At 45.0% G+C, this 20,929-nt stretch overlaps 1 protein-coding gene across 3 annotated transcripts in view; it reads right to left on the reverse strand.

Moving 5' to 3' along the window:
* Positions 1-20,929, reverse strand: part of alg9 (ALG9 alpha-1,2-mannosyltransferase) — a 72,273-nt gene that overhangs the window by 11,667 nt on the left and 39,677 nt on the right. For 2 of the 3 annotated variants that reach the window (XM_045717513.2, XM_045717512.2), the window contains exons 9-13: positions 18,097-18,219; positions 8,691-8,845; positions 7,874-8,003; positions 5,490-5,637; positions 4,649-4,778 (exon numbers count right to left, since the gene is read on the reverse strand). In XM_045717513.2, the coding sequence (XP_045573469.2) occupies positions 4,649-4,778; positions 5,490-5,637; positions 7,874-8,003; positions 8,691-8,845; positions 18,097-18,219 (686 nt within the window). The remainder of the gene's footprint in view (positions 1-4,648; positions 4,779-5,489; positions 5,638-7,873; positions 8,004-8,690; positions 8,846-18,096; positions 18,220-20,929) is intronic. The other variant, XM_045717514.2, reaches the window with a different exon arrangement.

Consider the following 20,929-nt stretch of genomic DNA (forward strand, 5'->3'; position numbering starts at 1 on the left):
GGGAGCGCAGGGCTGTTGGCCGGGGTAGGGGTAGCCAGGTGGAAAGCATGGCCAGCCGTAGAAAAATGCTTATTGAAATGATCGATTATCGTAGACTTATCGGTGGTGACAGTGTTTCCTAGCGTCGGTGCAGTGGGCAGCTGGGAGGAGGTGCTCTTATTCTCCATGGACTTCACAGTGTCCCAGAACTTTGAGTTTGTGCTACAGGATGCACATTTCTGAAAAAGCTAGCCTTTGCTTTCCTAACTGCCTGTGTATATTGGTTCCTAACTTCCATGAAAAGTTGCATATCTCGGGGGCTATTCGATGCTAATGCAGTACGCCACAGGATGTTTTTGTGCCGGTCATGGGCAGTCAGGTCTGGAGTGAACCAAGGGCTATATCTGTTCTTAGTTCTACTAGCGTCCCATTTCGAAAACTTCCGGTGAAATTGCAGAGCGCCAAATTCAAATTAAATTACAATAAATATTAAAAACTTTCATGAAATCACAAGTGCAATACATCAACATACAGCCGCCGTGTCAGATTTCAAAAAGGCTTTAGGGCGAAAGCAAACCATGCGATTATCTGAGGACAGCGCCCAGCATACACGAATGCATAACAAATCATTTTCAATCAGGGAGTTGCAACACGAAAGTCAGAAATAGCGATATAATATATGCCTTACCTTTGAAGCATTAGAGATGTCAGGCCCTGATGTTGGGTGATTAGACCACTGTAAATAAGAAGGCTTTCCACTAGATCCATTCCATTCAGCCATAAGAGCATTAGTCAGGTCGGGCACTGATGTTGGGCGATTAGGTCTGGCTTGCAGTCGGCATTCCAATTCATCCCAAAGGTGTTCGATGGGGTTGAGGTCAGGGCTCTGTGCAGGCCAGTCAAGTTCTTCAACACCGATCTCGAAAAACCATTTATGTATGGACCTTGCTTTGTGCAGGGTGGCATTGTCATGCTGAAACAGGAAAGGGCCTTTCCCTAAACTGTTGCCACAATGTTGGAAGCACAGAATTGTCTCTAATGCCATTGTATGCTGTAGCGTTAATATTTCCCTTCACTGGAACTAAGGGGCCCGAACCATGAAAAACAGCACCAGACCATTATTCCTCCTCCACCAAACTTTACAGTTGGCACTATGCATTGGGGCAGGTAGCGTTCTCGCAGGTAGCATCCACCAAACCCAGATTCGTCCGTCGGACTGCCAGATGATGAAGCGTGATTCATCACTCCAGAGAACGTGTTTCCACTGCATCAGAGTCCAATGTCGGCGAGATTTACACCACTCCAACCAATGCTTGGCATTGCACATGATCTTAGGCTTGTGAGCGGCTGCTCGGCAATAGAAACCCATTTCATGAAGCTCCCAGTGAACAGTTCTTGTGCTGACGTTGCTTCCAGAGGTAGTTTGGAACTTGGTTGTGAATGTTGCACCGAGGACAGATGATTTTTTACGTGGCTGAGTCGTTGTTGCTCCTAGATGTTTCCACTTCACAATAACAACACTGACTGGGGCAGCTCTAGCTGGACAGACATTTGACGAACTGACTTATTAGAAAGGTGGCATCCTATGATGGTGTCATGTTGAATGTCCCTGAGCTCTTTAGTAATGCCATTCTCCTGGCAATGTTTGTCTATGGAGATTGCATGGCTGTGTCCTGGATTTTATACACCTTTTATACACCTGTCAGCAATGGCTGAGTTGAAATAGCCGAATCCACTCATTTGAAGTGGTGTCCACAAACGTTTGTATATATAGTGTATCTGCGCCTTCGTCCTCTGTTCTGTCTCCCTCTGCGGTGGCTTCTACCTCGGGTTCAGATCCTCAGAGCTCCCCCTCATCCAACCGTAAGACTGTTTAACAATCCGGCCCATTCATCATACTACAGCTGGCTCGAATCCATCGGGTCCCACCTTCGGTCCTCGAGGGGTTTGTGAAACCACGCAAAAACCCTGTGCTACCCAGGAGCACAGGTACAGGACATTACAAGGCTGCTTCAACCCGTTCTACGGGAGCCGACGGGGAGCCGACGGGGAGCCGACGGGGAGCCGACCGGGAGCCAAGCCGACCGGGAGCCGACGGGGAGCCGACCGGGAGCCGACGGGGAGCCGACGGGGAGGAGCCGACGGGGAGCCAAGCCGACCGGGAGCCGACCGGGAGCCAAGCCGATCGGGAGCCGACGGGGAGGAGCCGACGGGGAGGAGCCGACGGGGAGCCGGCGCCGTTGTAGTCCATGTGGGGTCAAACGACATCAGGAAGGCTAGCGCAGATCTGCTGAAATGGAATTTTAAGGAACAGATTCTGAAAAATCCAAAAAGCGGCCAGTTATTTCAGGCCGGTACCATCGTTGGGTCGCGGGTGTGAAAGGTTCAGCAGGCGACCGGCATTGCACCTGGCTAAAAGATTACTGTAGCTCTTTTGGAATCACTTTTATAGATAACTTTGACACCTTCTGAAAACAGAAGATGCTCTACAGGACTGCCAGAGTCCATCCAAATCAAAAGTTTGTGCAAAACACCTTTTTTCTAGGTCCAATAACACAGATTTAAATTAAATTTGTAAAGACTAGTTTAAACAGTACACAAATTGAGCGAGGTCCTTCCTACAAATATCTTGGTATCTGGTTTCATGACAAAGTGTAATTTAAAAAACATGTCACTGAGCTGGTGAGGTTGGCTTGTTTTACAGAAGCATGTCTGACTTCTGTTAATAGGATTCGGTCGATGTGACACACGATTTGCCTCTAATCTGGGGGACTAAACACAAACACTGTAGTCTGAGTGTTAGTGTGCCCCTTAAAGACCATCTGCACCTCAGATATTATTTGCACTGACTACATACACACCCACTTTATGTTGGTAAATACACTCCAGTTCATTATTACAATGCATACACTCTTATTATTACCTAATTGTTATTATTGTTATTGAATAAATGTCTTGCATTGTCAAGGGAGCTACAGTAGCACATAAGCATTTGGCCGCACCATTTATAGCTGCTGTACACTGGGTATTAGGGTTGGACGATATAACGATAGATCATCGATGGTGTTGACATTGTGAAGTGACATGATGATTTATCCTATTTGAACTCATGAATGGAGTTGGGCAGCGCACAGCAGGGAAGCACACAAGCGGCATTCCGAGTAATTTGCCAAATCAAATTTTCTACAGTCTATTTCCATAAATATGTTATATACATAACACACGAGAGGAAGGTATGCCAGACGCATACATAACACACGAGAGGAAGGTATGCCAGACGCATACATAACACACGAGAGGAATGTAGGCCAGACGCATACATAACACACGAGAGGAAGGTATGCCAGACGCATACATAACACACGAGAGGAATGTAGGCCAGACGGAGGGGAGAATCCCAACGCAGTGCAAAATGTCCAGTCAGAAAATGTTGCTTATTTTGCTCTCTCTCCCCTATTTTTCTGTCGGATGCATGGGCCTTACAGCCTAAACTTTTTTTATTTTTACGGACATGACTTATCTAGCGGTTTTAAACAATGTAGGCTATATTCCTTTGTCTCTATACTCAATATGAATATGACTGAAGGCTTTCATTGTTTTATGCATGGCTGTCTCCCAATCAAACAATGAATTAATCTAACAGAGTTCCATCTGAAAAAGTTATTCGAGTTGCCTAAAAACTCGACGTAGGCGGTGGACTAATAATGAGAACAATATTAATAGCCTATAGAAATCTATACGACCAGTTTAAAGGAGTTTATTTTATAATAAACTCGTGAAAGCAGTCTGTGGGCCAGGAGAAACTATAATCCATGGTTCAATGCAAGTGATGGAGGCATGTTTATTTATTTTATGGCCAAATTACCTTTTAAGTAACGTTAATTTGAATTGATTTCAGGTGATTTGGACATTATTTTACTAAGCCTATCATAATCTTTTAGAACAATTATCAACAGTAGTTTATTTCCTAAATATTTGAATAACGTAAGAAGGTATTGTCCTAAAGTTGACGCTTTAAAAAAAGTCTAAGAATGAAAGTGGGAGTTTATAGGCCCTGGGCATCGGCTATCCACCATCTCAGCTTTATGGGAGATACAGATTAACAGACGATGAGGAAAATCAAGTTCTGAAGACGGTACACTTTGCTTCTGTCCAGCCCATGATTTATAAACTAACTCACGACTCAACCTAGCTACCACTGTAAGACAGCCCGTTCCTCATCAGTTGACTCAACTTTGTTGCATCATGTGTGCACCACGCAGACACACCTGTTCCATGCTGAAGCTCCACCACAAAGGAATATTGGAAAAGATTTGCCTCCACTTCATGTTCGCCACTTAGCCTCTTGCCCAGGCTTTCAACAACATTATCTTTCAACATCATTATCTTTATACCATCGTATATCACAACGTTTTATTGAGTACATAACCACGATATTACAAAGGTTGACATCTCCCAACCCTACTTTGTACGTGACAAATAAAAGTTTATTTGATTTAAGTACATTTAAAACTCGATGGCTTTACTCAATACAAGTAGTATTTTACTGGGTGACTTTCACTTGAGTCATTTTCTATTAAGGTATCTTACCTCTTAAGTATGACAAATTGGGTAGTTTTTACACCTCAGCCGCCACAACACAACCATCACACAGAGGTCAGAGACTCACGTATCTTGTTGGCTCCTCCAGGTTCTGGTCGTTCATGTGGGCGGGGATAGTTTGAGTAGCCAATGGGCCGTCAGCGTACGGCTGGGGCAGCTGTCCTCTGAACTCTGATTGGATGAACTGCAGCTGCCAGCTGAAGAGAGGGCAGTCACACACTGGCATTCTAACACAATGCAATCAAGAACACTCAGAAACCTAAGCCGGGAAGCGCTTGCCGCGGCCTCGCCGCCGGGGGCTGCGCCGCGAGCCCGCCGCCGGGAAGCTGCTATAGACCAGACAGAGACACTCAGAAACCTAAAGCCTTGTGGGAAGCTGCTATAGACCAGACAGAGACACTCAGAAACCTAAAGCCTTGTGGGAAGCTGCTATAGCCACCAGCCAGCCGGGAGCGCCAGCCACCGACCTGCCGGGAGCGCAGACCACCGCCTAAAGCCTTGTGGGAAGCTGCTATAGACCAGACAGCCAGCCGGGAGCGCCGACCCCTCAGCCAAAGCCGTGGAGCGCAAGCCCTCGCCTGCCTGGGAAGCTGCTATAGCCCACGGCACTCAGAAACCTAAAGCCTTGTGGGAAGCTGCTATAGACCAGACAGAGACACTCAGAAACCTAAAGCCTTGTGGGAAGCTGCTATAGACCAGACAGAAACCTAAAGCCTTGTGGGAAGCTGCCATAGACCACTCAGAAACCTAAAGCCTTGTGGGAAGCTGCTATAGACCACACAGACACACTCAGAAACCTAAAGCCTTGTGGGAAGCTGCCATAGTGCTAACAGTCAGTATCTAGATAATATGTGGTATCAACAAAGAGGTATACAAAGAGACAGTCAGAGAGAGCGAGGAAGACTGACTTGTTGGGCAGCAGGAAGCTGGAGGGGAACCGGTACCACTCTTTCCCAACACAGACAGTGACGGGCCGGCCCTTTGGGACCGCGTGGAGAGACGGATCCCGCGAGATACGGTGGAACTCTGGGTACAGGTCCAGTGGAGCGTGGTAGCCTGGAGGGATAAACACACATATTCAAGGGGTTTTCTTTATTTTTACTATTTTCTACATTGTAGAATAATAGTGAAGACATCCAAACTTTGAAATAACACATATGGAATCATGTAGTAACCAAAAAAAGTGACAAACAAATCAAAATATATTTTATATTTGAGATTCTTCAAATAGCCACCCTTTGCCTTGATGACAGCTTTCAGTTTGACCAGCTCTAGGAAGAGTCTTGGTGGTTCCAAACTTCTATTTTAAGAATGATGGAGGCCACTGTGTTCTTGGGGACCTTCAATGCTGCAGAAATGTTTTGGTACCCTTCCCCAGATCTGTGCCTCGACACAATCCTGTCTCAGAGCTCTACGGACAATTCCTTCAGACCTCATGGCTTGGTTTTTACTCTGACATGCACTGTCAACTGTGGGACCTTATATAGACAAATGTGTGCTTTTCCAAATCATGTCCAATCAATGAAATTTACCACAGGAGGACTCCAATCAAGTTTATTTATTTTATTTAACGAGGTAAGTTGACTGAGAACACGTTCTCATTTACAGCAACGACCTGGGGAATAGTTACAGGGGAGAGGAAGGGGATGAATGAGCCAATTGGAAGCTGGGGATGATTAGGTGGCCGTGATGGTATGAGGGCCAGATTGGGAATTTAGCCAGGACACCAGGGTTATACACCCCTACTATTACGATAAGTACCATGGGATCTATAGAGACCACAGAGAGTCAGGACACCCGTTTGACGTCCCATTCGAAAGACGGCACCCTACACAGGGCAATATCCCCAATCACTGCCCTGGGGCATTGGGATATTTTTTTTTAGACCAGAGGAAACGGTGCCTCCTACTGGCCCTCCCAAATTGTAGAAACATCTCAAGGATGATCAATGGAAACAGGATGCACCTGAGCTTAATTTCGAGTCTCATAGCAAAGCGTCTGAATACTTATGTAAATAAGGATTTTTTTTATTTTCAATACATTTGAAAAAATAAAAATAAATTAAAACTGTTTTTACTTTGTCTTTATGGGGAATTTTGTGTAGATTGATGAGAAAACCCCCCCAATTTAATCAATTTTAGAATAAAAAGGCTGTAAAGTAACAAAATGTGGAAAAGGGGAAGGGGTCTGAATTTCCAAATTCACTGTTCATAGTTTTATTCAGATGTGTTTTATGCATTGACATGGACTCAGAACATCCAGTTGTTGTTTCTGTAGTTAAGTATTCAGAGTAAAAAAACTAAAGATCTAAAACCAGAAAAATAAAACTGAGAAAACAGAATTTGGGAAAAAATATGAACATAATTTTGTTACAAATTGGTAGTTACAGTCTTGTCCCGTCGCTGCAACTCCTCTACGGACTCGGGAGAGGTGAAGGTCGAGAGCTATGCGTCCTCTGAAACACGCCCCCTGCTCGCCCATCGCTGCAATGCTTCTTGATACACTGCTCGCTTAACCCTTGTGACCAGCCGGACCAATGTGTCGGAGGAAATACCGTCCAACTGGCGACCGGGGTCAGCATGCAGGCACCCGGCCCGCCACAATGAGTCGCTAGAGCGCGATGGGACAAGGACATCCCAGCCGGCCAAACCCTCCCCTAACCCGGACAACGCTGGGCCAATTGTGCGCCGCCTCATGGGTCTCTCGGTCACGGCCGGTTGTGACACAGCCTGGGATCAAACCAGGGGCTGTAGTGATGCCTCAAGCACTGCGATGCAGTGCCTTAGACCGCTGCACCACTCGGGAGGCCCTACACTGCTTTACACCAAGGACCATGATGTCAAGCAAAGAGGCACTGAGTTTGAAGGTAGGCCTTGAAATACATCCACAGGTACACCTCCAATTGACTCAAATTATGTCAATTAGCCTATCAGAAGCTTCTAAAGCCATGACATCATTTTCTGGAATTCTCCAAGCTGTTTAAAGGCACAGTCAACTTAGTGTATGTAAACTTCTGACCCACTGTAATTGTGATACAGTGAATTATAAGTGAAGTAGATGTCCTAACCGACTTGCCAAAACTATAGTTTGTTAACAAGACATTTGTGGAGTGGTTGAAAAACGAGTTTTAATGACTCCAACCTAAGTGTATGTATGTATGTATGTATGTATGTATGTATGTATGTATGTATGTATGTATGTATGTATGTATGTATGTATGTATGTATGTATGTATGTATGTATGTGTGTGTGTATGTGGTGTGTGTGTGTGTGTGTGTGTGTGTGTGCGGACCTCTGAACAGGGCTACTGATCTGGACAGAGACAGCAGAGTGAAGAGGATCAGTGTTCCCACAGCCAGCCAATTAGACGACACCGTGTAGTGTTCTAGACGATACCGCTGGAACAGGAAGTGGTAACACTTCTACAAAACAGAAAACACTTGATCAATACACAGGAAACGCATGTCTTTATCCATTGTCTGACGTCAGATAGCAGACCGATCAACGCAGACGGCCGTCGCGCTAACTCGCTAACACTCATGGGATAGATGAAAAGTAGTTAGGCTTCAATACAATGCCACAACATTACCAAGGTGACATTGTCTAATGAACCACCTTTCATCCTCAAAAAGAGGCTGATCTGCCATGAATAGTGCACAGAGTTCTGCAGCACAGCTGACAGCTTTCTGCTGCGTTATCGAGTTGGCCAAATGTTCCAAATTAGCGAGGTACAGCTGTCAGTCAGATACGTACTGATTTCTGAGAACAGCCCCACAACTTCATCAACAAGCTGGCAACCTAGTTATCGTAACGGCCATTCATACAAGCTAGCATTAACCTGCTAACTGGAACAGGTTTGCTCTGCTGATCAAGCACGGTTGATTGAGCTAGTTTGCCAGCTTACTGATGAATTTGTACTGCACCAAAGTAATAGGACTGTTCTCAGAAATCAGTTGGTTTGCGTCGTCGTCTGCCGGTGTCCCATAGCTACGGTAGTCATGGGAGACAGCAGTGATTTTCACAGAACTAGTGTTAGGTGGATGCACAGAGATGAGCTCCACGACAATGGCCTGTATCAGCAAACTATGTGTGTGTGTGTGTGTGTGTACCTGTAGTGAAGACAGTGCTACGGCCCCTGCCAGACAGATGAGAGGGTAGATGGGGAACAGGAAGCGTTCCTCTTTATGAGGTCTGGTGAAGAACACCAGCATCCACAGGTACATAGGAGACAGAGTCAACCAATATGGCTTTCCCAGGTTCTGCACTGTAACACACACACACACACACACACACACACACACACACACACACACACACACACACACACACACACACACACACACACACACACACACACACACACACACACACACACACACACACACACACACACACACACGTTAGAGTAAAGAAAAATGTATTGGAAATGTTAAGAATTTGTATTTATTATTGAATATACAGTACCAAAAGTTACAGTACCAAAAGTTTGGACACACCTACTCATTCAAGGGTTTTTCTTTATTTTTACTATTTTCTAAATTGTAGAATAATAGTGATGACATCAGAACTATGGAATCATATAGTAACCAAAAATGTAAAAGTGTTAAACAAATAAAAATAGATATATTTTATTTTTCATTCTTCAAAATAGCCACCCTTTGCCTTAATGACAGCTTTGCACACTCTTGGCATTCTCTCAACCAGCTTCACCTGGAATGCTTTCAAACAGTGTTGAAGGATTTCCCACATATGCTGAGCACTTGTTGGCTACTTTTCCTTCACTCTGCGGTCCAACTCATCCCAAACCATCTCAACTGGGTTGAGGTCAGGTGATTGTGGAGGACAGGTCATCTGATGCAGCACTCCATCACTCTCCCTCTTGGTCAAATAGCCCTTACACGGCCTGGAAGTGTGTTTTGGGTCATTGTTCTGTTGAAAACCAAATGATAGTCCCACTAAGCCCAAACCAGAATGCTGTGAGCACTTTGAGATATCAGCTGATGTACGAAGGGCTATATAAATAAATTTGATTTGAATGCTGTGGTAGCCATGCTGTATAAGTGACAGCTTTCCAAGATGGTGTAGCAGTCGGATGTCTGTTTTGTCTTGTCCCGTCCCGTGTATATATCGTTTTCTTCATATTTATTTCGTATATATTTTAAATCTACGGACTGAATATACTCTCCTGCAACCCACCTCACCCAATGTGGTACGGATCTGCTATTTTTATACTTTAGAACAGGAAACCCCATCAGAAGCTAGCCAGCTAACTAGCTACTAGCTGGTAGTCAGTTAGCCATTGCTAGCGGTCATCACCATTATCTCTGACATCAGCCAGCCTTAACCCGGTCTATTCCTGCCAGTCTGCACAGCGCGATACCAACCCAGAGCATATCTGACAGCTTTTTCTCTACCACATCTCCGGATTCCTACCGCAAGCTCTGAACCTTTACACCGGATCATCGCAGCTAGCTAGGCTACTCCTGGCTAACGTCTCTGTCCCGAAGCAAGCACCAGTTAGCCTGGAGCGAGCCTCGAGCTAGGCTCATCTCCCGGCTAGCAGAAGTGATCCATCAGACAAATCCCTGGGCTACTTATTTTGCCAATTGGCATGAACCCTTTGCTGCCGACACGGAGCCCCACCGATCCATCACGACTGGTCTGCCGACGTAACCGTCCGAGGGGGTTTCAACAGGCTCTTCTGTTGCGACGTCCCCCAGAGGCCCATCTGCTAGCCTGCTGCTAACCCCGGCCTGCTAGCTATCTGAATCGCCGTGTCTCCAGCTCACCTAGTTACTCACTGGACCCAATGATAACTCGGCTACACATGCCTCTCCCTACTGTCAATATGCCTTGTCTATTGCTGTTTTGGTTACTGATTATTGTCTTATTTCACTGTAGAGCCTCCAGCCCTGCTCAATATGCCTTAGCTAACCCTTATGTTCCACCCCCCACTCATGCGGTGACTTCACCTGGCTTAAATGGTGTTTCTAGAGACAAAACCTCTCTCATCGTCACTCAATGCCTAGGTTTACCTCCACTGTACTCACATCCTACCATACCCTTGTCTGTACATTATGCCTTGAATCTATTCTTCCGCGCCAAGAAACCTGCTCCTTTTACTCTCTGTTCCAAACGCACTAGACGACCAGTTCTTATAGCCTTTAGCCGTACCCTTATCCTACTCCTCCTCTGTTCCTCTGGTGATGTAGAGGTCAATCCAGGCCCTGCAGCCCCCAGCATCACTCCCATTCCCCAGGCGCTCTCATTTGTTGACTTCTGTAACCATAAAAGCCTTGGTTTCATGCATGTTAACATCAGAATCCTCCTCCCTAAGTTTGTTTTATTCACTGCTTTAGCACACTCCGCCAACCCGGATGTCCTAGCCGTGTCTGAATCCTGGCTTAGGAAGGCCACCAAAAAATCATGAAATTTCCATCCCTAACTATAACATTTTCCGACAAGATAGAACTGCCAAAGGGGGCGGAGTTGCAATCTACTGCAGAGATAGCTTGCAGAGTTCTGTCATACTATCCAGGTCTGTGCCCAAACAATTCGAGCTTCTACTTTTAAAAACTTTTCCAGAAACGAGTCTCTCACCGTCACAGTCTCTGCCGCTTGTTATAGACCCCCTTCAGCCCCCAGCTGTGCCCCGGAAACCATATGTGAATTGATCGCCCCACATCCATCTTCAGAGTTCGTACTGTTAGGTGATCTAAACTGGGACATGCTTAACACCCTGGCTGTCCTATAATCTAAGCTAGATGCCCTCAATCTCACACAAATTATCAAGGAACCTACCTGGTACAACCCTAAATCCATAACCATGGGCACCCTCTTAGATATCATCCTGACCAACTTGCCCTCTAAATATTTTATTTCACCTTTATTTAACCAGGTAGGCCAGTTGAGAACAAGTTCTCATTTACAACTGCGACCTGGCCAAGATAAAGCAAAGCAGTGCGACACAAACAACAACAGAGTTACATATGGGATAAACAAAAGTACAGTCAATAACAATAGAAAAAAATCTATATACAGTGTGTGCAAAAGGAGTAAGGAGGTAAGGCAATAAATAGGCCACAGTAGCGAAGTAATTACAATTTTGGCAAATTAACACTGGAGTGATAGATGTGCAGATGATGTGCAAGTAGAAACACTGGTGTGCAAAAGAGCAAAAAGTAAATAAAAACAATATGGGGATGAGGTATGTAGTTGGATGGGCTATTAACAGATGGGCTGTGTACAGCTGCAGCGATCGGTAAGCTGCTCAGATAGCTGAGGCTTAAAGTTAGTGAGGGAGATATAAGTCTCCAACTTCAGTGATTTTTGCAATTCGTTCCAGTCATTGGCAGCAGAGAACTGGAAGGAAAGGCGGCCAAAGAGGAATTGGCTTTGGGGGTGACCAGTGAAATATACCTGCTGGAGCGTGTGCTACGGGTGGGTGCTGCTATGGTGACCAGTGAGCTGAGATAAGGCAGGGCTTTACCTAGCAGAGACTTATAGATGACCTGGAGCCAGTGGGTTTGGCGACAAATATGTAGCGAGGGCCAGCTGACGAGAGCATACAGGTCGCAGTGGTGGGTGGTATATGGGGCTTTGGTGACAAAACGGATGGCACTGTGATAGACTGCATCCAATTTGCTGAGTAGACTGTTGGAGGCTATTTTGTAAATGACATCGCCGAAGTAGAGGATCGGTAGGATAGTCAGTTTTACAAAGGTATGTTTGGAAGCGTGAGTGAAGGAGGCTTTGTTGCGAAATAGGAAGCCGATTCTAGATTTAATTTTGGATTGGAGATGCTTAATATATGAGCCTGGAAGGAGAATTTACAGTCTAACCAGACACCTAGGTATTTGTAGTTGTCCACATATTCTAAATCAGAACCGTCCAGAGTAGTGATGCTAGTCGGGTGGGCAGGTGCAGGCAGCGATCGGTTGAAGAGCATGCATTTAGTTTTACTAACGTTTAAGAGCAGTTGGATGCCACGGAAGGAGTGTTGTACGGCATTGAAGCTCGTTTGGAGGTTTGTTAACACAGTGTCCAAAGAAGGGCCAGATGTATACAGAATGGTGTCGTCTGCGTAGAGGTGGATCAAGGAATCACCCGCAGCAAGAGCGACATCATTGATATATACAGAGAAAAGAGTCGGCCCGAGAATTGAACCCTGTGGTACCCCCAAACTATTACTTACCCTCTTGCTCTTTTGCACCCCAGTATCTCTACTTGCACATCATCATCATCTGCACATCTATCACTCCAGTGTTAATGCTAAATTGTAATTATTTTGCCTCTATGGCCTATTTATTGCCTACCTCACTACAATTCTACATTTGCACACACTGTACATTGATTTTCCTATTGTGTTATTGACTGTACGTCTGTTTGTGTAACTCTGTATTTGTTTTTGTCGCACTGCTTTGCTTTATCTTGGCCAGGTCGCAGTTGTAAATGAGAACTTGTTCTCAACTGGCCCACCTGGTTAAATAAAGGACTTGTTCTCAACTGGCCTACCTGGTTAAATAAAGGACTTGTTCTCAACTGGCCTACCTGGTTAAATAAAGGACTTGTTCTCAACTGGCCTACCTGGTTAAATAAAGGACTTGTTCTCAACTGGCCTACCTGGCTAAATAAAGGACTTGTTCTCAACTAGCCTACCTGGTTAAATAAAGGTGAAATAAATAAATAAAAAAGTGTTCCATGAATTCTAAATAAATCACGATTAGTGTCACCAGCAAAGCACCCCAACACCGTCACACCTCCTCCTCCATGCTTCAAGGTGGGAAACACACATGCAAAGAACGCAAGAGAGAGAGAATGAAGAGAGAGAATCAAGAGAATGCAAAGCTGTCATCAAGGCGAAGGGAGGCTACTTTGAAGAATCTCAAATATATTTTGATTTGTTTAACACTTTTTTGGTTACTACATGATTCCATGTGTTATTTCATGGCTTTAATGTCTTCATATTATTATACAAAATAGTAAAAAATGAAACAAAAACTTGCCACCAGAGGTCTCTAAATATTACTGTTATACTGAGAGCTGCAGTTAGTTTCAGAATGGGTGGCAAGGAATAAGTTAGTCCTAAATATTACTGTTATACTACTGTTCAGTAGTGTGGTCAGGTGGTCTCTTCACAGTCCCCAAGTCCAGATCAGACTATGGAAGGAGCACAGTACTACATAGAGCCATGACTACATGGAACTCTATTCCACATCTGGTAACTGATGCAGCAGTAGAATCAGATTTAAAAAACAGATAAATATACACCTTATGGAACAGCGGGGACTGTGAAGCAACACACAGACACACACACACACACACACACACCACACACACACACACACACACACGATAACATACGCACACACATACACATGGATTTAGTACTGTAATATATGTGGTAGTGGTGGAGTAGGGGCCTGAGGGCACACAGTGTGTTGTGAAATCTGTGAATGAATTATGTTTTTTTAAATTGTATAAACTGCCCTAATGTTGCTCGATCCCAGGAAAATTCCTTGGCAGCAGCTAATGGGGATCCATAATAAATACAAATACAAAAAAAAAAACCCTGCAATGAGTAGGTGTCCAAACTTTTGACGGGTTCTGTAAATGTTTGGAAATTATTCTGTTGTATATAGAAATGCTTATTGAAGACGTCATGTAGAGCAGTTTACTGTTTTAAACAGTAGGTTGTCTGTTTATACATCTCCATGTTTCAAGTCACTTCACTGTGGTTAACCTGTTATGGCTAGGGGGCAGTATTTTCACAACTGGATAAAAAACGTACCCGATTTAATCTGATTATTACTCCTGCCCAGAAACTAGAATATGCATGTAATTATTAGCATTGGATAGAAAACACTCCAAAGTTTCTAAAACTGTTTGAATGGTGTCTGTGAGTATAACAGAACTCATTTGGCAGGTCAAAACCTGAGAAGATTCGACAGAATGCTTTGTTTTCTTTCGTCTGTTTACCTAAACGGAGATTCCCGGTCGGAATATTATCGCTTTTTTACGAGACAAATGGCATAAAAATTGATTTTAAACAGCGGTTGACATGCTTCGAAGTACGGTAATGGAATATTTAGAAATCTTTTGTCACGAATTGCGCCATGCTCGTGACCCTTATTTACACTTCGGATAGTGTCTTGAACGCACGAACAAAACGCCGCTATTTGGATATAACGATGGATTATTTTGGACCAAACCAACATTTGTTATTGAAGTAGCAGTCCTGGGAGTGCATTCTGACGAAGACAACAAAGGTAATCAAACTTTTGTAATAGTAAATCGGAGTTTGGTCAGGGCTAAACTTGGTCGGTGTCTAAATGGCTAGCCGTGATGGCTGGGCTATCTACTGAGAATATTGCAAAATGTGCTTTCACCGAAAAGCTATTTTAAAATCGGACATCGAGTGCATAGAGGAGTTCTGTATCTATAATTCTTAAAATAATTGTTATGTTTTTTGTGAATGTTTATCGTGAGTAATTTAGTAAATTCACCGGATGTTTGCGGGGGGTATGCTAGTTCTGAACGTCACATGCTAATGTTAAAAAGCTGGTTTTTGATATAAATATGAACTTGATTGAACAAAACATGCATGCATTGTATAACATAATGTCCTAGGGTTGTCATCTGATGAAGATCAAAGGTTAGTGCTGCATTTAGCTGTGGTTTTGTTTTTTTGTGACATTATATGCTAGCTTGAAAAATGGGTGTCTGATTATTTCTGGCTGGGTAGTCTGCTGACATAATCTAATGTTTTGCTTTCGCTGTAAAGCCTTTTTGAAATCAGACAGTGTGGTTAGATAAAGGAGAGTCTTGTCTTTAAAATGCTGTAAAATAGTCATATGTTTGAAAAATTGAAGTTTTCGGATTTTAGAGGAGTTTGTATTTCGCGCCACGCCCATCATTGGATATTGGAGCAGGTGTTCCGCTAGCGGAACGTCTAGATGTAAGAGGTTAAATGCGGTACTTTACACGGTTTCTGGTTTGGGTATGTTCAACATCCTCTATGCACTTCCTGATGAACTCAGAGACAGAGTCAGTATATTCGTCAGAAACTGCAAGGAACATATCCCAGTCCGCATGATCAAAACAGTTGCATAGCATGGATTCCGAATGGTCAGACCAGCATTGGACTGACCTAAACACGGGTGCTTTCCGTTTTAATTTCTGCCTATAGGAGGGGAGGAGCAGAATGGAGGCGTGGTCTGATTTGCCAAAGGAGGGCTTTGAATCCATCTCAGAATGGTGAACAACAATGATCCAATGTATTATTCACAACAGTGAGGCAAGAGATGTGTTGGTGGAAATTCTGTAGAATTTTCCTTAACAGTCCGTTGTTAAAGTCCCCGGCTATGATGAATGAATGCGGCCTCTGGATATTTTGTTTCCAATTTCTTCAAAGTCCCATGTAATTCCTTCAGTGCTAGCGCGGTGTCGGCTTGTGCGTGTGTGTGTGTGTGGGGGGGAAATCATAAAACATACTCCTCTGCCTTTGTTTTTCCCACAAAACTCGTTTACCATGTCCACGCAATGTACCAAGAACCCTGTAAGCTGCATAGCATGATCAAGCATCTCCCCCGATAACAAAGTCTCTGAGGCAGATTACGTTACAGTCTCTTTTATCTCTCTGAACTCACAAAGTTTATTGTCTAGAGACTGTACATTAGCAAGGAATATACTAGGAAGCGGAGGGTGGTTTCCCCTTCTCCTTAAATCGGACTAGAACTCCAGCTCTCCTTCCCCTCCTCCAGCAGTGTTTTCCCGTGATGAATGGAACTACTGCAGTCTAGAGCGAGGATCCCGCTCTGGAAAGTCATCTCAGATTTGATGTCCAGAGGTGCTTGTCGGTCATAGGAAATAATACTAGTACATTTGTGACAAAATCATTATTTACTAAAATAAACAAAAGACTGCAAAGTCAGCTGGGAGCGAGCAACAGGCCGACCATCGTCGGCGCCATCTTGTTGCAAATTCAGGGCCTTGGGGCTGAAGTCCTCCCTGTGCAATTGGATCCTAGATTTCCTGACAGGACAACGCCAGGTGGTGAGGGTAGGCAACAACACTTCTGCCACGTTGATCCTCAACACAGGGACCCCCAGGGGTGTGCGCGCAGACCCCTCCTGTACTCCCAGTTCAGCCATGACTGCATAGCCACGCACGACACCAACTCAATCAAGAAGTTTGCTGACGACCAGTCAGTGGTAGGCCTGATTACCAACAACGACAAGACAGCCTTCAGGGAGGAGGTTATAGATAGCTCTGGCGGAGTGGTGCCAGTAAAATAACCGCTCACTCAACGTCAACAAAATGAAGGAGCTTATCGTGAACTACAGGAAACTGAAGAGGGAGAGTGCCCCCATCCTAGATAGGGTCAAAAGCTTCAAGTTCCTCAGCGTGCACATGACTGAGGACCTGAAATGGTCTCGACACATCCACATTTTGGTGAAGAAAGCGCAACAGCACCTCTACAACCTCAGGCGAGTGAAGAAATTTAGCAAGACCACCAAGAACCTCACAAACTTCTACAGATGCCCCATTGAGAGCATTCTATCGGGCTGCATCACCGCCTGGTACGGCAACTGCTCCGCCCTCAACCACATGGCTCTCCAGAAGGTGGTGCGGACAGCTAAACGCATCACCAGGGCCACGCTGCCTGCCCTCCAGGACATCTACAGCACCTGATGTCAAAGGAAGGCCAAGAAGAAGATCATCAAGGACCTCAGCCACCCGAGCCACGGACGGTTCACTCGGCTACCATCCGACAGACGGAGACAGTACAGGTGCATCAGAGCCGGGACCGAGAGACCAAAAAACAGCTTCTATTACCAGGCCACCAGACTTTTGAACAGCCATCACTAGCGTCTACCAGGTGATGCACATTCACTCACACAAAAGCTAAATCACACACCTCATACTCACGAACACACAACCAAAGCTGCCGTCCCATGTTGTAGAGACATTGAACCACTGGTCACTTCCCGTTTCACTCAGTGAATTTAAAGACCGTATCCCCGACATTGCTTATTCTAATTATTTCTACTACTGCACATTGTATGTTAGTGCCACTGTTTATATACACCAAATATTTCTTTACATAGTAGATTCTTGATATCCATCAGTGGTTGTTGATTGTTTGCCTATTTTGGCTGTATTTTTCTTTCCATTTGAATTGTTTGACATGGTGCCTGTTATGGTTAGTTGGGAGCTGCACAAGCTATAACACCAGCTACACTGCGTACATTTCATTTCTATGAATAAATATCATTTAACTGTAACATTAACTTATCTCTGGAGCCAAACCTGTATACTGCCTGTGTGGGTGGGTGCGTGCCTGGGTGGGTGGGTGGGTGCGTGGGTGCGTGGGTTTGCGTGTGCGTGTGTGTGGGTGGGTGCGTGGGTGGGTGCGTGGGTGTGTGTGTGTGCGTGGGTGGGTTTGCATGTGCGCGTGGGTGCGTGCGTGCGTGGGTGGGTGCGTGCGTGGGTGTGTGGGTGGGTGCGTGTTACCGTTGAAGCGCTGTAGCAGGGCCTCCATCAGAGCAGTGAGCGGTAGAGACAGCAGCGCCAGGACAAACACCACATTGAAGTTCAGGAAACCATTTATAAAGTAGAATGGCCACGGCTCTGTACCTAAACACATAATGCACAACGCAAGCACGCCACACAGTGTTAGATCAATGTTATGATACAAAACACAGTATAAATCAATCATAAACTGTAAAAAATGTAGTCATGTTTCATGCTAAAAAAATTGCAAATAGCCTTGCACAAGCCTTGGCTTGACCCAGAACAGCTCATATGAGCAGGAGCCCATCTCCTGTTTCTGTAGCGTGAGGCAGCTTGATGTACAAGTACAGCCCCTGGACAGGACGCTAGTATATGATAGATTGGGGGTCTAACTCCTTAAAGGGATTCTGGCAATGAGGCCCTTTATCAACTTCCCCAGAATCAGATCAACTAATAGATACCATTTGTATATCTCTGTGTCCAGTATGAAGGAAGTTAGAGGTAGTTTCATCAGCCAATGCTAACTAACGTTAGTGCAATGACTGGAAGTTTATGGGTATCTACTGGTATGCAAGCAGATAAATAAATCACATTTTATTAGTCACATGCTCCGAATACAACAGGTGTAGTAGACCTCACAGTGAAATGCTGAATACAACAGGTTTAGTAGACCTCACAGTGAAATGCTGAATACAACAGGTTTAGTAGACCTCACAGTGAAATGCTGAATACAACAGGTGTAGTAGACCTCACAGTGAAATGCTGAATACAACAGGTGTAGTAGACCTTACAGTGAAATGCTGAATACAACAGGTGTAGTAGACCTCACAGTGAAATGCTGAATACAACAGGTGTAGACCTCACAGTGAAATGCTGAATACAACAGGTGTAGTAGACCTTACAGTGAAATGCTGAATACAACAGGTGTAGTAGACCTCACAGTGAAATGCTGAATACAACAGGTGTAGTAGACCTCACAGTGAAATGCTGAATACAACAGGTGTAGTAGACCTCACAGTGAAATGCTGAATACAACAGGTGTAGTAGACCTCACAGTGAAATGCTGAATACAACAGGTGTAGTAGACCTCACAGTGAAATGCTGAATACAACATGTGTAGTAGACCTTACAGTGAAATGCTGAATACAACAGGTGTAGTAGACCTCACAGTGAAATGCTGAATACAACAGGTGTAGTAGACCTTACAGTGAAATGCTGAATACAACAGGTGTAGTGGGGTACCAGTACAGAGTCAATGTGGAGACTATATACAGGGGGTACCGGTACAGAGTCAATGTGGAGGCTATATACAGGAGGTACCGGTACAGAGTCTATGTGGAGGCTATATACAGGGGGTACCGGTACAGAGTCAATGTGGAGGCTATATACAGGGGGTACCGGTACAGAGTCAATGTGGAGGCTATATACAGGGGGTACCGGTACAGAGTCAATGTGGAGGCTATATACAGGGTGTTACGGTACAGAGTCAATGTGGAGGCTATATACAGGGGGTACCGGTACAGAGTCAATGTGGAGGCTATATACAGGGGGTACCGGTACAGAGTCAATGTGGAGGCTATATACAGGGGGTACCGGTACAGAGTCAATGTGGAGGCTATATACAGGGGGTACCGGTACAGAGTCAATGTGGAGGCTATATACAGGGGGTACCAGTACAGAGTCAATGTGGAGGCTATATACAGGCGGTACCGGTACAGAGTCAATGTGGAGGCTATATACAGGGGGTACCGGTACAGAGTCAATGTGGAGGCTATATACAGGGGGTACCGGTACAGAGTCAATGTGGAGGCTATATACAGGGGGTACCGGTACAGAGTCAATGTGGAGGCTATATACAGGGGGTACCGATACAGAGTCAATGTGGAGGCTATATACAGGGGGTACCGGTACAGAGTCAATGTGGAGGCTATATACAGGGGGGGTACCGGTACAGAGTCAATGTGGAGGCTATATACAGGGGGGTACCGGTACAGAGTCAATGTGGAGGCTATATACAGGGGGGGTACCGGTACAGAGTCAATGTGGAGGCTATATACAGGGGTACCGGTACAGAGTCAATTTGCGGGGGCAGCGGTTAGTTGAGGTAGTATGTACATGTAGGTAGAGTTATTAAAGTGACTATGCATAGATGACAATAGAGAGTGGCAGTGGTGTAAAGAGGGGGAGGGGGGCAATGCAAATAGTCTGGGTAGCCATTTGATTAGATGTTCAGGAGTCTTATGGCTTGGGGGTAGAAGCTGTTTAGAAGCCTCTTGGACCTAGACTTGGTGCTCCGGTACAGCTTGCAGTGCGGTAGCAGAGAGAACAGTCTATGACTGGGGTGGCTGGAGTCTTTGACAATTTTTAGGGCCTTCCTCTGACACCGCCTGGTATAGAGGTCCTGGATGGCAGGCAGCTTGACCTCAGTGATGTACTGGGCCGTTTGCTCTACCCTCTGTAGTGCCTTACGGTCGGAGGCCGAGCAGTTGCCATACCAGGCAGTGATGCAACCAGTCAGGATGCTCTTGATGGTGCAGCTGTAGAACCTTGTGAGGATCTGAGGACCCATGCCAAATCTTTTCAGTCTCCTGAAAAGATGCCCATATTCTTCCAGTGATTCTGCTAACGTTAGTTAGGAATTGCACTAGTGCTAGTTAGCAACTTCCTTCAAACTGTACGCATTGACATAAAAATCATCTCCACAAGTTTATCTGACAAGTTTATCTGGGAAGTTGATAAAGGGCCTCATTGTTAAGATCCGGAAGTATCCCTTTAATCCTGAGAGCCAGAGACGCATTGGGTCTCATTTTTACCTTCTTTGGAATGGCTCGGC

This window comes from Salmo salar, chromosome 04 (assembly GCF_965601325.2).
Source record: "Salmo salar chromosome 04, fSalSal1, whole genome shotgun sequence".
Classification (NCBI taxonomy): domain Eukaryota; kingdom Metazoa; phylum Chordata; class Actinopteri; order Salmoniformes; family Salmonidae; genus Salmo; species Salmo salar.